At 39.6% G+C, this 16199-nt stretch overlaps 1 protein-coding gene across 1 annotated transcript in view; it reads left to right on the top strand.

The window, feature by feature from the left end:
• The window catches only part of NKD1 (NKD inhibitor of WNT signaling pathway 1), a 107635-nt gene that overhangs the window by 88516 nt on the left and 2920 nt on the right, over positions 1-16199 (top strand). Inside the window, exons 5-8 of the mRNA XM_068411505.1 lie at positions 420-526; positions 3112-3207; positions 10850-10997; positions 12052-12136. Coding sequence (XP_068267606.1) covers positions 420-526; positions 3112-3207; positions 10850-10997; positions 12052-12136 — 436 coding nt within the window. The remainder of the gene's footprint in view (positions 1-419; positions 527-3111; positions 3208-10849; positions 10998-12051; positions 12137-16199) is intronic.

The raw sequence follows: 16199 nt of genomic DNA, 5'->3' as shown, positions 1-16199 counted from the left end.
GTGTATTTGAAGAGGGAAATTGGAACAGAATGAGGGCTTCATTTCAGCTTCATTACTTCATTCACTGCTGGTGAATGCAATGTGTTTTTGCAATATGTCACAAACTTTCAATATTTTGCAAATTATTCAGCTTATTTACAGTAACAGTTCTGCTGCTTTATATTCTCATAATACTGTGTTTGAACTTCCTGTGACTCTAGTGATGTTTGTAGGAGAGGCTATGTACCAAAAGCTGTTGGTAGATTGTCTCCTGAAATTATCCCAGATGTGTAGTGAACACAAAAGCAAATCAAGTATAATGATCCTCTCATACAAGTTTGCTGAAATCAATTTCACCCTAAATATAAAGACAGATTTGCAAATATAAGACTGCTTTGACATTTCCTTATAAGCGTTTTTTCTTAAATATTTTTTTGCAGTGGCTTTGCCTCCAGAGAAGACAGATGGAGTTTGCAGTGGAGATGAAAAGAAAGCAGAAAAAGAAAGTGACACACGCACAGGTTCCAAGAAGCAACTGAAATTTGAAGTAAGTCCTCTGTATTTTAAAGTTTCACTGCACTGACATAATTATAGTAGAAAAATAACCTGTGGACCAAATAATGTCCTCTGATGCAGGTATACAGCTCCCAATGATTGTAATGGGTACAGGAGGGAGCAGAATTGGCACAAGTCAGTGTCTTACTATTGGTGCTCCTTATGAGGTGATTAGTGAGATTTATTTCCAGATTTGGAGAGGATCGAATGACGACCATTCCTCTTTAGGGTCTGAAATGTATAGTAAGACGAGGCATTCAGTTTAACCCTTTATCTATGATCCTTTAGTAATTTATTATGCCAGCTAGCATGTTATCAAATCTTTAGATTGACTTTTGTGGACTATTGCACTTGATTAAATCTGCCTAGTGTAGAAGATATTTGCAAAAGCTTCCGTAACCATCAGTCTTCTGTGCCTGGGCCTCCAAAGTGAAATAACCCTTACCTCCTACACGAGAAATCCATCTGATCACATGGCAGAAGGAAAAGGATCCTGGAGGACAATGAGTCTGATGGCCTACTTCCTTGTACACTTAAAAACATCATAAAACTGCCAGACATTGTATGTAGTTGGCAGGTTTTGTTTATATAGGGAGTGATTTAATAAATATGAGTATTGAAACATGCTGTCATCCAGCTAGTGGGTTGTCTGTCTTGGTGAGGAGAAAGCTACTCTGGTACCTGCAAGAAACAGCACGAATTTTCTTCTGTCTGCGCTCCAGCAGACATGGCAAACTTCTACCTTTCAGTGCTGTCAGCCTGTCACAGTAATGAGCTTTGCGTTCCTCAATTGTTATTTAAAAGACCACACAGCCACCTTGCAGCATGGCTCGAGTGTTTCCTTCTCTAGAACAGATTTAGTCTGGTATGATTTATTTTTTACTGTTTTAAGGCTGATTAAAAGGAGGTAGCTTTCCCATAGGCAGCTCAGGTGGTGCTGGGTGCTTGTGTGCCTTCTGGGGGGAGGTGACTTTCCCTGGCTTTTTTTTTTTTTTTTGCACAGCGGTAACTCTTTTTCTAGGCACGTTTTGTATTCTACCTACAGGAAAGGCATGATAAATTGCAATTAACAGTGCCTTGATATTTGAGCGTTGGAGGACACCTGTCAACATGGTTGGTGCCAGAGTAGCTGGAACTCCACGGTACCGGCAAAGTCTGTGTTTGTTCCCAAGTAGTTCTTGGCATGCCATAAAGGTTAGCACTTGGTACTAGGCACCGTGACTAATGCAGGGAAGGTTGCCATGGCTCTTAACTAAGCAGAGCACATCCTCACATAAAGATGTTATGTTAGGCAGTGTGGGACAGGGAAGTATTAATATGTGGCAAGAAACCAAGTATTGATATTTTTTCCCTTGTTCTAAAATGAAGGTTTTCCAGCTATGCAAGCTAGGAGCTAAGAGATTGGTAAATGTTTCTAAGGTATAAAAGAATCACAAACGCAAGTGTTGAGACAAGAGGTTGAAATCTGAGGTGGATGTGATTTGGCTTTTAAAGGTGCCGGGAATGTTTATGTAATACGAAACTGTGTTTCCACAGTAGAGCGTGGGGCACTTGGCAGCTTTCAGCCGGGCTTGTTACAACTGAGAGAAGTCTGCCTTTGAACTCAGCAGGGGACAGGGGGGACCGGTAACTGCTGTAGGGAATTGGTTTCAAGTCAGAAGATCAACCAGGTATTTTGAGCTCTATCATGCTGAAGCTATTTGGAGCTGTTTATTTTACTTGCATACAGTGGCTTTCATTTTGATTGCACTGTAACTTTTCTGTTTTGCCTTGTTGTGGCTCTGGATAATTCTGATTGCACAGGTCTTGAGTGAAAGCAAACGATTTGCACCCAGGTGACTGGAGTCAGTCAAAGTGCATCCTTTGTTCTTGACAGAAGTCTTGGTTTTGGTTTGCAGATTTTTTTTCCCTTTAACAAATTGATTCTTTCAGGCTTTCCACAGATCACACTCCCACTAACAAAAAGAAGCACAGTTAAAATAAGGATCAGCCACTGCTCCCAGGTCCTTCTTACCTGCCACTTCCTAGGCAGGCTCCATTTCAGGAGCTTAGGTGGCATGATGCTGTACTGCATTAACTCTGACAACCTCTGGGTATCAAATATCCGTGTCAAGGACAGGTCTCACTGGTGGGGATTTGTGCCATATGTCCACTTTGAATTAATGACTGCTCCTGGCACTGTGGTGTACCGCCTCATTCTGTGAGCCCATTTCTGTTATCTTTCTCTTCCTGAGTTAAGCAGTTTTCTTTCTCACTTTTTAGTGGGAAACCTTATTATATTTCAAGAGCTTCAGGGAGTAGTTTTCTTGTACCTTTTTGTGTTTACTACAATGAAGTAGAAAGCATCTTGCAGATTCCCCGAAGTCTAGCCCAAGGGAGTTAGGATTATGATGTGATTCTGATGAGACTCCTTCATTGTGGTGGACAGAGGCCTCCCCGGGACAAATCCCGAACACTTCTTCCCGTGAGGGAGGGAGGGAGGAAGGAAGCAAGCAAGCAGCCTCGTTCTATGGAGAGTCTCCTCTGCTAACAGGCCTTTTCCTTTAGGTAATCAGCTGCTCTTTGCATGTTTCTTAGGAATTGCAATGTGATGTGTCTGTAGAGGAAGATAACAGGCAAGAGTGGACCTTCACACTGTATGACTTTGATAACAACGGAAGAGTCACACGCGAGGTAAGCGAAGTACAGCTGCCCCTTTGTGTGCAGCATTTGCTAACAAGAGAAGTGTTTTATAACAGGAACATTTTTTCTTCTATGAAATAGAGGTGTCCTGCCAATTTAAACAGCAGTTTCCGTGGACCCTTCCCTCCGAGAAACAACCCCACCAGTAGTTTACTGTTTTCAGATGTGCTGTACCACTTTTTAAGCTGGTTGTTGTTTAATATCTGGGATTAGCCTTTAAAAAATAGCACTGGCATTTGAGGAGGAAAAATACCTGAAACAACTGAACAACTAAACGCATTCTCAAAATAAACCCCTGCAAATGTGTATTGTTCTGGCTTCTATTCTGCTTTTCAGAGTTAAGCTAACCAAATAGCAAGGTTGCTTTCCGACATTCTTTCCAGTACGACTAACTATACTGTTCTGTTGCTTTCATGAATATTAGGCTGATTTCTGCCTTCTGCCTCCAAGTATAAATAATATTGATGATACTTGCGGGAGGACCATAGTGAATGGCTGTCAAAGCATACCTGTGTGTATTTTTTTTATCAGGATGTCTTCAAGTCATATTTCCTGTGCAAATAAGAAGCCAAGTAAGAGGATGTAGAGATTAGAATACAGTCCTTTTCCAGAACTATTTCTATCCAAATCAAATGATACTTCTTCTAGAAGAATGTCTTTTACTGAGATTTATTGCAATGTGCTGTCATTGATTTTTTTGTGAGGTGTGTTTACTGGCTCCAATGCCTTCAGATAATCAGCTGAAAATTGACAGGTTTTGTCTCTCTTGGCTCTTATGCTTGTGTCTGTGAAAATTACTAAAAACTGGTTGAAAGGAATAGGGTAAATACTGAAAGTGTAGTGGCTTTAGACACCAAATGAGGGCAGAAATTTTTCCTAGAAGACCGAAGAAAATATCTTTTGACATTTATGACCAAATTGCCAAATGCGGTGGTTTGGGGTTTTTAACATGTACGTGAACATCATTACTAGGCTTTTTTTATTGTCTGTACTCTGACAGTGCTTTGAGTAGTCAAATGAAATCTGTGCCCCTCATGCAAGAGAATAAGCAGATGAAATGTCACAGGACAAGTCCAGAGTTTCAAAGGGGATGATGAGATATATAGAGAGGGCAAGGAGAAGGGGGAGTGGGGAAGTAGTATTGTATTTGTTAGTGTATGGGGAACAGAGACCAGAAAATGAAATAACTTGCCTGAAGTCTCACAAGAACCTAGTGGCAGATTGAACCCAGATCTTTCAAGACCCAAGGCTAAGTCTTCATTACAAGATTATCGTGACTCTCAAAAGCATAGGGGAAAAACACACAAAACCCAAACCCGCCCACATGGGTGTCCTTTACATGCAGGCATGGAATTCCCATTAATGTCAGTGGGAGTTCCATGTGCTGAACATAATGAGAATATGCTTTTAAGTATGTATACAATAATTATTTGTGATTATGTGGTACACCAAAGAGCTTAATTTGACTGTACTTAGAGAATATGTTACAGCCAGATTCTACCTCTCCTTGCTACAAGAGCAGACTGTAGCTTAACTGAAACCAAAGCTGTGCAGGGATTGAAAATTATGCTACTCTGAGGTCTGGAGGTTGCTATATTCAGGCTTGAACCTGTGCCAAAAAAAATTCTTTTAACCAAGGGACCAAATAGGTTGATAATTTTCAGCTCTTTACATGTGACCAAAGACAGAAACAAATAGTATGCACCATTGCAGAGTTTCCCAGTTATGTTAAACACTTCTTTTGCAAGCTGTTCCAGTGCCATTTGTATAATCCATCTTGTTGGTTGTCTTCTGTTGAATACGGATGCAATTTAAGAGTTGTTTGTGCAAGAATGGCTAATGATAGCAGCTCATACATAATCTTGGCCACAAAAGAGGAATTTCAGTCTCTTCATATGACATAGAATTTCTTGTTCTATTAGCCCCTGAGAGACTGGCAGTCAACATAGTGGGGCTTGATACTGTCGTTTGCTAAGCAGCTCTGCTCCTGATTCAGCAAAGGACTTAACGATGGCAAACGTTAAATGTGTGAATCGTTTCAATCAAAATGAACGGAACACATGCTTTGAGTTAAAAGTATGTGAAGCACATTGCTGGATCAGGGACAGAACGGGCAGTCTGAGGAAGAGGGCTGATCTATATCAGTGCCATTTAGTGAGCTGATGAAAATGCTTATAGAACCAGTCAGCTTTTCTAAACAAAGGTGCAGTGTTCTGGTGAGAAAAGCTTAGTGTGGACCTTTTCTCCTTCTTTGAAAATTTCACTTTAATGTCTCCTGGATTTATAGCCAGATTTAACAGAGAGATTTCTTAATTTCTTAAGTGAGATTTCTATCTGTAGACCTTGAGGTGCTTTACAAAAAGAAGTCAGCCTTATCATTGTTGTTTTTCACGTTGGAAAAGTGAGACACTGGAAAAGGAAGTGACTTGCCCACCCACATCCATTTCATTTGATTCAAAGTCATTGTGTTTAAAACATTGGACTTCATGTCCAGAGAGTTAAATTAAGATTGTAAGAGACATGTAGGTGGGGTGCAATGTTACAAGTGGACTAAATGTTTTTTTCATTAAAATGTTTGAAAATTGTAAATAAGATATGGATTCAGTTACCGGATAAAATTTCTCCATGGTTTTACACAATGACAGATCACCGCAAGAGCATTCGAATTCCATCTCAGTGAAATTTCTTCTGGATCTTAACATCTTCAGAACTTAATGCTGCTTTGATTTCCTCCTAGAGTCTGTATGACTTATTCCATAGTCCTTATAATTAGAAATTCAGATCTAGTCATGCTTCTTGAATAGATACACCCATTATGAAAGCATAATTATTGGGATGGCAAATTATAAAATTAGCATTACTGTGTGTTATTAAACTACTGCTTTTTCTGTCGTAGAAGATGGCCATTTTTGGTGTAGCAGGCGATAACTTTTCCTGATCTAATATGTATATTACAAAACTTGGCTAATAATGTTTCCCTTCATGGCATAAGAGGACAATTCATTATGTACTGTAGGCCTTTTTAGAACTGACAGCTGCACTGTAATTATCTTCACACAGATATTTGTAATCGGACTTGAAACTTGGATAATTGAACTTATGTGTTTTGATCCATGGGGTTTTATATGGAGTTCTCCGAATGTAATTATACTTCATAAACACTAGCCTTTTTTTTTTTTTTTCAATCAATTCTTTCTTGGAAAATTGAGCTTTTTTGGTGAATGACTGCACAGGAATAAGCACATAAGAAAGTTGCTTGTCAGAAGTAAGAAAAGGGAATTTCTGCTAGAGTAGTGGTTGAGTAGATAGCAAGTGAAGCTCCTTTCAGCTTCCAAATAAGAATGATTTAAAAACTTATGTGATCAAACAAAGCTGATGTTGCAATAAAAACATCCTGCTGTATGTAAAAACCAGACTACAAAACAAAGTACAAATGAGACATTTGTATTTATCTTTTTCTGACGGAAAGGTAATGAACTGATATTGATGTTTCTCTTCATGCATTTTTAATGCTAAAAGTGTTCTTTGTATCTTACATTAAATACCCAATTTTCCTCTTATGTTTCCTTTCTTTTTTTTTTCTTTCCCTTTTTAGTTATTTTTGCTCATATCCTCTGTAACAAGTGAAAAGGTTTGAGGTTTTTTCTGCATTTAGAACTCAGCACCAAAGCTTTGACTTGGGGAAGGATACTGGCTTTTCGGGGGCTACTGTTTATCACCCTGACCCTTACCTCGAAAAATGCTGGTCTTCACTATGTTTGTCAACATTGTATTAACTCATGACATCATAGAAGCAGCAATGGAACCAACAGATAGAGGAGTAGTGCCTGTCTGTATTAGAAGGGCCATCATTTCAGCCATTAGATTTGGTGGATTTGTGCCAGAGACAAATATTAAGAGAAAATGCAATTTTATCTTTTGGTTTTGAGGGGAGCCAAAGACATCTCTCCCAGACAAGTCACAAAGAATCAAACTGAATGTTTTCTTTCAGTGTTATTAAACTCAGTGGGGGTTTTTTGGGTTTTGTTTTTGTTTTTTTTTTGGGGGGTGGGGGGTGGGGGGTGCAAATGTCTCATTCTGTTAAATAATTTCCACTGGAAAAGCCTCTTAGTTTCCTCCACAGAATCTCTAGTTTGCTAACTAGTCCTATGATTCTTTGGTCGGTGCTCTCTGAGATATGCTGGTTGGTGTACCAGAAGAGAGGAAAATTTAACTAGCTTTTATTCTTGATCTTTGATGCTAAATTTCTTGAGGACAGTGAAATGCACAAGCTGGTGTGTAGAAGGTAAAGCTGTGTCAATAGTTTTAGGCAGTTCTTTAAGGAATTTAAATGCAGATAATGTTCAGTGGGACAGCTTTGAAGGGGAACATAAATTGCCTCAGTCTCTTGGCAGGCTACTGGAAGATGAAAATTCTTTTGGGGGTAAATATAGACATAAATATAAAATATAAATTTTGTAACATATATTTTAATGGTCTAGTGCTACTAATTTGACAAGAAGCCGTTACCATATTAGCTGCCAAAAAAGTGCTGTGAGAAGGTAGTTTTAGTCACCACTCAAAACTCATTGATGATGATCAGTCCTACCAGATCAGTGCCTCAGGAATTTTTATGTTATAATTGTGAAGCAATAACTGGAAAGCAACAGGAGGTTTAGGCTGCCTTTTAGCTGGTACCTACTCAGCCAGGACCTTGGTAGATGACAGAGTAGTGAACGACCCAAGCAGACTTGTTTGACCAAATCAGAACTGTCAGTTTGCTAGAATTTCCAACCCCAAATTAGGACCACAAGTAAATGAATCCTATAATAAAAATGTTGTTGTCGGTATTTAAAAGATCAGCATAGGCATTAAGTGGTTACTTATGGATATCCCTAACCTCGATCTTGGTATATATCCAGTAGGACGACCACGTTCATTCAGTGCCAGAATGCAAAGCAGTTCAGGTTGTCATGGAGGAAGCTGGGTATTAAACATGTAACGAGATGCACATGCAGCAGAACATAAGGTCACAAGGTGTTCTGGTATCTCTGTGCAGCCTCTTACACTGCTTGGAGCATGGACGTTAATTCGGGTTAATTCAGGCCTGTTTGGCTGAGAGGTGTAAATTGTCCTGATGTGATATGTGCATAGAATTCTATGATTCTATGTACATATTTCTGACTTACCAAGTACATGTCACACAAATGCTGCATCTGGCCTTCCTTGACAGCATTTGGGAGTACTTTTTAAACTGCTGAGTCAAGCGGCTTGTTGAGAAAGACCCTCACAGAACACAAGGGGCAGGCTGTATGCCAGTTAGTAAGTTAGACCTCATCACTGGAAAAAAATCATGTAAAAGGACAGTAGGAGTAAAGACTTTTTGTCTTTGCCTGTTGAAGTTGAACTAGACTAGATGATCAGCTTGTACAAACATCTGGCATAGCTGAAAAAAGGAAGGAGGATAGGTTGTTGTGAATGAAAGAGTTGATAATAACTTCTTGATAGTAGCCTTGCGTGGAAAGACGCCATGTTGGCTAACCAAGACTTGCTAAGGAATGTATGGGAAAGGCTCAATTCACCAAAGCGCTGAGTGTATGAAGCCCTGTTAAGAATAAATATGGTGCTTAAGTATTCTGCTGAAGGGGAAGGTTTGGCTTATCGAGGTGTCGGATTATAGCACAAAGCTTCTACAAGATAATTTATGGAAGATGTATAAAACAACAGATATGTTTTGTTTATCTGTCTATGTTCTTGCTTGTCTGGGCTTTTCTCATAGATGAAATAAAATTCCAGCCCTTCAAGCAGGCTGTCAGATACGGCTGTGTCTATTTAGAGGTCTGGCTATGTTTCAAATTAGGGTGGAAGTGTGAGAAGCGAGATGTGTTAAAGAGCTGTGAGGTGTCCACCAGATTGTCACTGAGCAGTCTTTCCCTCATTCAAGCTTTAGATGGTGGTTCTTGTCAAGAGGATGGAAAGCAGCTACCGACATGGTAGTAACAGCCCATATATAGAGACTGTTGCAGCAATGGTAGGAAAAAAAATGTCAATGGGGAAATAAAGGAGAGACTGCAAATTCCGCTCTCTTTTTATGAATGTGTTGTCTTGAACTCACAAGTCTCAATTCCACGGACCGCAGAAAATTTAGAGAAGGGTACCTGTTAAGACAAAGTCTGGACCCTCTAGGATTTAGTTATTCATTCTGCCTATTAAGCCGGAAAATCACCTACTGTAAAATCATTTGTCCTGGCCTTAAGGTCAGTATTTCCCTAAATTCTGTGTTAGTAGAAATTAGTGTTTCTCTGTCACCTTTAAAGCTGCTTAGACAATGAGGACTGTGTGGTATATTGACTACTGAAGTGCTAGGACCCATTAGGGCATACTAAACTGTGAGCTGCCATTGTTATGGGTGTGACCCCTGGGCAAAGGAAAAATTGTAGGGGTTTTGAATTTTTATAGACCTGACTTAATCCACAGAACCAGTTATACTTAACAAAGGATGATTTAGGTATTTCCTTTGTGCTCACAGGCATCTGGGAAGAGCTTAGGTATTAGGATAGATCAAGGAATAGGAAGACCAGCATGGATAAATTCTCAGATATACATTGAATGGGATCTTTATCGCCTGCAATGATCAGTATGCTTTGGCCTTAGGCTGGTGCCCAAGATCAGTTTTGGTGAAATCCCTTTGGAGAAAAGCAGTGAGAGATCTCCTTTTCATCCTGGCAATTTAAGGTAGTACCCTGTCTGAGCCTTGTTGGATTAGATCAGCCTGAGAGACCTTTGAGCATCACCAGCTACTAAACAGTGTTTCTCATGTTTGAAACAATTGGCTTATTAAAATTGGCTAGTGTTCTTTCTGATATAGCCAGACACATAAGCATTTGTTCACGTGCCATTGCCTTCAAAGAGATGTGTGAAGAATGTTCTGTAAAAGGCCTGACTGGATAATCTCTGCTGTTCAAAGATGTAAGTTTAGAACCGGTTTGAATTTTGCAAAATAAGCTAGACCCCAATACGCATATGGTAGAGTGACGTTCAGACATAATTTATTTCCAAACCTGAGGTTTACAGTTCTGCCACTTATTTTACTGGTTTCTCTCTATATAATCAACCATTTAACTATCCCAAGAAAAAAAACCCAAGAAGTAATAAGACTGTTAATGTCCAAGATTTTCTTCAATTACTGTATCTGTTTTGGTCATGTGAATTCAATTTTTAGTGCAGTGTGAATGGTTATTCCTGGTTTTGTTGAAACCAAAGAAAAGAAAAGGCAGAACACAATTTGCTGGTTCACAGTTGGGGAAACCTGAATGCCTTGTGCTTTTATTATTGTTTTGATCTGGTTTGCCCTATTTAATAAATATTACGCCATTTGATGAAGAAGAATATGAATCTACTTGAATCATTCTCTTCTGTGTCTGTGAGCTGTATTAGAGTCTATATTAGGAAAAGTGGAGGTTAACAGAAGAGAGAAATGGGTCTTTTCTTGTAAGGTTCTGTGCAAGTTCAGCTCTTTTAAATTCAGTGACTTCTGAGGATATTTCAGCATTTAATAGTCCCAAGTCTGAAATAGTTATACTAAGCATCAAAGCTGTAGGTTTCATACCATTTTCACAATAGTGTGTCTTTTTGTGTTTCAACCCAACTATAGGATATTACCAGCTTGCTTCATACCATCTATGAGGTAGTTGATGCGTCAGTAAACCATTCTCCTAGTTCCAGCAAAACTCTGCGAGTGAAACTTACTGTGGCACCAGATGGCAGCCAGAAGAAAAAGAGTATCTTGTTAAATCATACTGGTAAGGACGTGCAATCAGCCAGTGAAAAGAACATGTAAAACTTCAAGAATCCCTTAAAAATCCATCTTCGTATTTTGTTAATTATTTGCCTTTAAGTATATATTTATTTGTATTATGTGGGTATCTTAAACCCCATGAACCTGTTTTAAGATCTCGGGTGAAAAATTGTCTACTCTCCTTTCAGTGTCTCTTAAGAAAATTAGGGTTCCCTCTCCTGATTGATTGTTTGCTCTTGGCAGCAGCAATAACCCTTATGTTGTGTAATTGTCTTTGTGTACTGCAGGGCAGATTTAAGGCCTTTTCAACTTGTACCACTTTAACGCTGCTGATATTACAGCACTGGGTTTGTGTGGAAACAGGTGTAGTGGTATAAAATGTTTTTTGCAAGTCCATAGCTATCACTGCTGCTGGATAAGAATAAACAATTAAGCAGAAGTAACTTTTATGAATCTATGCATAAAAATTGCACATTTTTTCTGTACTGGCAGGGTCTGATATTATAAAATTGCTTATACTCTGATGGCTTATTCACCTTATATTCACTCTAATAATAATTGTATCAGCATAACTACTTCAGTAGATAAAGTAGTACTAAATTAAAAAACTTTAAAGAATTTAAAGTGATACTTCAGTAGAAAATGTGGGCGCCTTATCCAAAAGGAGAGCCTTGTTACTTCAGTTTTAATACATATATCCACTCAGTCAAGTGCAGACATAAGCAAATTTGCACTGCTGGGGAGCTATGTGATGCATTAGTACAGCATCGAGCTCCAAACTACTGAGCCCTCCTGAGGGACAAGTATATCAGCGTGAATGTGGCTTCATTTCACCTGCCCCATGGCTGGCAGCCTAACCCTGACTAATGTCCTACAGTCAGGTTATGTCTGCCTAAAATCTCTCTTGCGGACAAAAGCACTTTTGAGAAGGTTACACAAAATGATACATTACATCCTGATCTACTGACAAGAAAAAATGTATTTGCAGTGTAGCATGTTAGTTGTGCTGATCAGCAAGGACAGTAATGTGAGAATAATGTACTTTCTCTTGTTGGCAGATTTGCAGAGTGCCAGGCATAGAGCTGAAAGCAAAGCTAATGAAGAAGTAAGAAGCTCTGAGAAGAAACAACGGGCTTCTCTCAGGTAAGGGGGAAGAACCCTGTCTCCTGACAGGCACTGGGTACCTCTGAGAAAACCTCAACCACTGGTTTCTTGCTTGTTGCTTGTTTGCTTTATTTTAAAAAATTATGTTAAAATAGAGGAATTACAGGATTTTTCACTGTGGAACCATCAGCAGATTCCATGGGTGAATACTTTGTATATTAAAACAGAAAACAAAAAAGCAAATCTGTAGCACTCATTACTCAAATTTTCTTCTTCTGTTGGCTCTTTGGAGGACATGCAGTGTCTTTTTAGATGCCATTTGTAAATATTGTACCTAGTAGCGGAGTTTATAGCACAGCCTTTGGTTAAAAGTGTCCTAAAATCTTTTCATCTTCATAGAGGCCAGCTCCTGCCTTTCTCTCTCCTCCTTCCAGCCCGTCTTTTCCACTGGTCAACTCATCTCCAAGTTTTATCAACTTGATCTTGTTTACCAGGTCATAGCCAGACCTGCTTTTCCTTACCACCTTTCCTCCTAAAGGAAGCAGCTTTGAGCTGGCACTGGGTACAGTACCTAGCGGAAGGAGGGAGGAAGGGAGCTCGCAGCAGACAATATCAGCTTTACGGCAAGTGGTCTACAAAGGCTATGTCCCACAGAGTAAGCAACAAGCAAGAGCTTCCAGCACGCTGCCTGCCCTGTGCTCCATTCTGTTGAGGTGGTTCTAGCTTATAGCAACTGTGGGGTCACTCAGCTCCACTTACAAAGTGTGTTTGTACATTTGGTAGGAGAAGTAAATTCACTTATTTCTTACCTCACAGAGACTTAGCATAGCGGATCTCTCTGCTGACTCTCACCTGCCAGAAACCATGCTTCTCCGCTGCCACATCAGCCTTGGGTCAACTTCTCCCTTACAGAATTAGTTATTAAGTAATACCTGTGTAGGAATTAGCCTGCTTGCTTAAAACCAGTATATTTAATGTAATCTTGCAGGAAAATTTGGATAATTTAATTTTTCTTTTTTTTCCCAGATGTTTCAGAATACATTTCACCACATGAAAAAATACCTGTCTGTTGTCTTTCAGTAGAATCCAGCCTGTGTGACTCAGAGTGCATCCATTTCCAATAAAGCACAAGCACGGTGGTTTCTCTCATAAACAGCTGCAGGTACACTTGCAGCCATCTACAGATTAGATAAAAAAAGGATTTTAGTTCTTCCCTAACAGAATGTACAATATTATTTTGGATGCCAGTCCAGAACAGGCCTTTTTCCTCTGAACATGTGTAACCATGTGTACCTACCCTGTTCATGAGTTCTACCTACCTGATAGATATTACCTGCACTGAACTTCAGAGTATGTGATAATCATTTGCAATGTATTTTGCAAGTATTAAAATGTTTTACAACTAAGAAAAATGTTAATTTCTTGGTCACATGTAGGTGTGCTGTTCCTTTTCTGAATTTGGTATTTTAATGGATAGAAAAACAAATCAAAAGCAGGTACTTTTGATGCATTTTAATGTAGATTAGTTGCTCCAAACAGGTCATCTTTGTGTATAGGTTTGATTTGGTTTAGTATTTTATGTTTTGTGTTAAGGCAGAGGGTAGTGTTTGTTGAAATGCTACAATAAGGACATTGAATTATTAGTTGCATTTGTTTTTTCAGCTGCAAATTTAAAAAAAAAATGAAAATCCGGTTTTGGCTTTCTTTGATTTAGGGATATTTGTCCAAATACATGTATTTAGTTGAATGAGCATTCAGTTTTATTAAAAATGACAACAAAACTGTGCCTCCCTTTTTTGGATAGAGTAAAAATGCTAGTGAGTTAGCCCAGTGAGTGAATCCCAGAACAATCACATTTCAGATTAAAGAAAGACTAAAATGACTTCTAATCTTCTCTTCGCAACTCTGTACAAAATCTTTTGTGAACTAAAGAACACTCCACGTGAACTAAAGAATACTACATGTTTTTGCTTGCTGGCCTAGATGTGATGTTCAGATTCCCTCTGCCCATTAGCAAAGGTTTGCCCTGTGTGAATTTAATGGACTGCTTTTGTTTGATAATCTATTGCAAAAATCCCCTTTCAGTTTGAAGTCTCTCTCCCATCCACCTTAAAGTCCTGGTTTTGCAAATGTAGTGCTTTTATGAACAGCAGCCATTTCCACTGAAATCGACAGTCACAGAGGCATCAAATCTCGGGGCAGAATCTTAGCTCTGCTACATTTGTCCTTCTCATCCTTTTTGCTAGAGGCTTCTGAGACAGGACAAAGCTGTATCTTGAGCCGAGCAGATCAGCATCAGATAACTGTCAGCATCTGACAGTTTTTGTTGCATCTCATAAAACGCGGACAGGACAAATAATGTCCTGTTCACACTGTGTATTGCAGGGATGTTTGTGCACTCTGGCCAAATTGCTAACCCTCAGGAAAGCTCCCTGAGGCTCATCAGGATCTCACGATATTAATGCAGATGTTTCCCCTTTGAAAGCAGCAATGAGGACGTCTGAGAAGTGCAAGCATTTCACAAATTCAATCACTTAGGAATTCTAGGCAAGATGTGATTAATATTCAAGATAAAATGGATAGAAATGTTTTTATCCCGAAGGTGGGAGATAGATGGGTTAGATTTTTCATCTGCTGGAAGCTGCAGGCAGGAGTTTTCACCTGTAGGGCTAGTAGAAGTATCAAGATCAAGCAACTAGATTCATAGCTAGCTTGCCTGGCATGTGTGGTACAAAAATGGATGGTGGAAGAGCACTGGCAGGCAACTTTGTGGATTGGGTATCTGCATGCCATTCTGCTTTATAGTTCCTTTAGTGCAACAGGGAAAATATGATGCACACCAGCCTCTAAAACCTCTTCCTTTTACCCACAGATACACACTCTCACTCTCTTTCTTTCCTGCTTAAGTGATTTCTCCCTGGCTGGCTTAAACTCTGTTATCAGTGAGCATGGCTTTCAGGAAGTGTCCGTGTGTTTTTCTGCCCTGTGCTCTGTCTCTGCTCTGTTCCCTTTACCTACTGTATTGCTGTGTGCTTACTACCATCAGGATGACACTCCAGTGTGGGAATTTTAGAAAGGGCTTTCATACACTCCACAAACACTTAAGCAGGTGCCTTTTTTATTAAAAACCAAACCAAACCGAAAACCAGTAACAACACTCTATATTTTTACACCCTGTGCTTGATGCATGGTTGATGCATGCCTGTGTCTTCCCCTGTGTATGCAGGAGAGCATTGTGGGGCTGGATGCCAGATGCTTCAGTTCTCAGAGTACTTAAAGTTCTCTTTGATGGCAGAGCCCATCTCTCATCAGTATATAATTGCTTCACTGTGTATATTTACATGAATATTGTTGAACGTCATCTTGCATGTAAGAAAGCTATTAGAATGCAGGGCTGTGGCAGTACTGGCATAGTTTTTCTTCACTGCCTTGATGAGAGATGGAATTTATTACAGTAACAAAAAAACAGGTTCCCCATTAACTTAGTTTTCAACAGACAGTGCTGTATACAGTGTTGCTTAATTGTGTTGGATCAAACCCAGTGATGTTTCTTCTGGGTTAACTGTGCATTGTGTTCAGCACATGTGTGCAAGTCCTAATGGTTTCCGTAGGCAATTCATGCCTTGCGACTTCGGTTAGCCAGGTTCTAGCCCCAGATATCTTTTATGTTGACCTGCTGAAGTGTAACAACCTGTAAAGGTGTGTCTGAGGCAGGAAAAGTACCAAGTTGGCTATGTATCCAAAAAAAATAAAGAATATCTGGACATTCCCTCTTTTTTGACAGTACCCCATGTCACTTTTGGAGTTCAAAGCTGACTCAGAGTCTTTAAAGCTTACCTGCTTTCCAGGCAGACTCTCCTCCATTCAGGAGACTCTACCTCTATCAAAGCAGAGCAAAAATGATCTTCCAGGTAGGTCAAGTCTTGCAACTTTTATCAAAGAAACTGTAGACCTGTGTCTGACAGAGACACGGGGGACTCAGTTCTGTAATGGCCCTGAACAGTACTACACTAGACCAGGGAAGCAGTGTGTGCCAAAGCTCAGTGGGATCAGCAGCCTCTGGAAACCTGGAAATCTGTTAACAGACTAAAAGCGGAGTACT

Source organism: Nyctibius grandis, chromosome 12, assembly GCF_013368605.1.
Source record: "Nyctibius grandis isolate bNycGra1 chromosome 12, bNycGra1.pri, whole genome shotgun sequence".
Taxonomy (NCBI): domain Eukaryota; kingdom Metazoa; phylum Chordata; class Aves; order Nyctibiiformes; family Nyctibiidae; genus Nyctibius; species Nyctibius grandis.
Note: the sequence above shows the minus strand (reverse complement) of the source record. Positions and strands in the feature narration are given on the sequence as shown.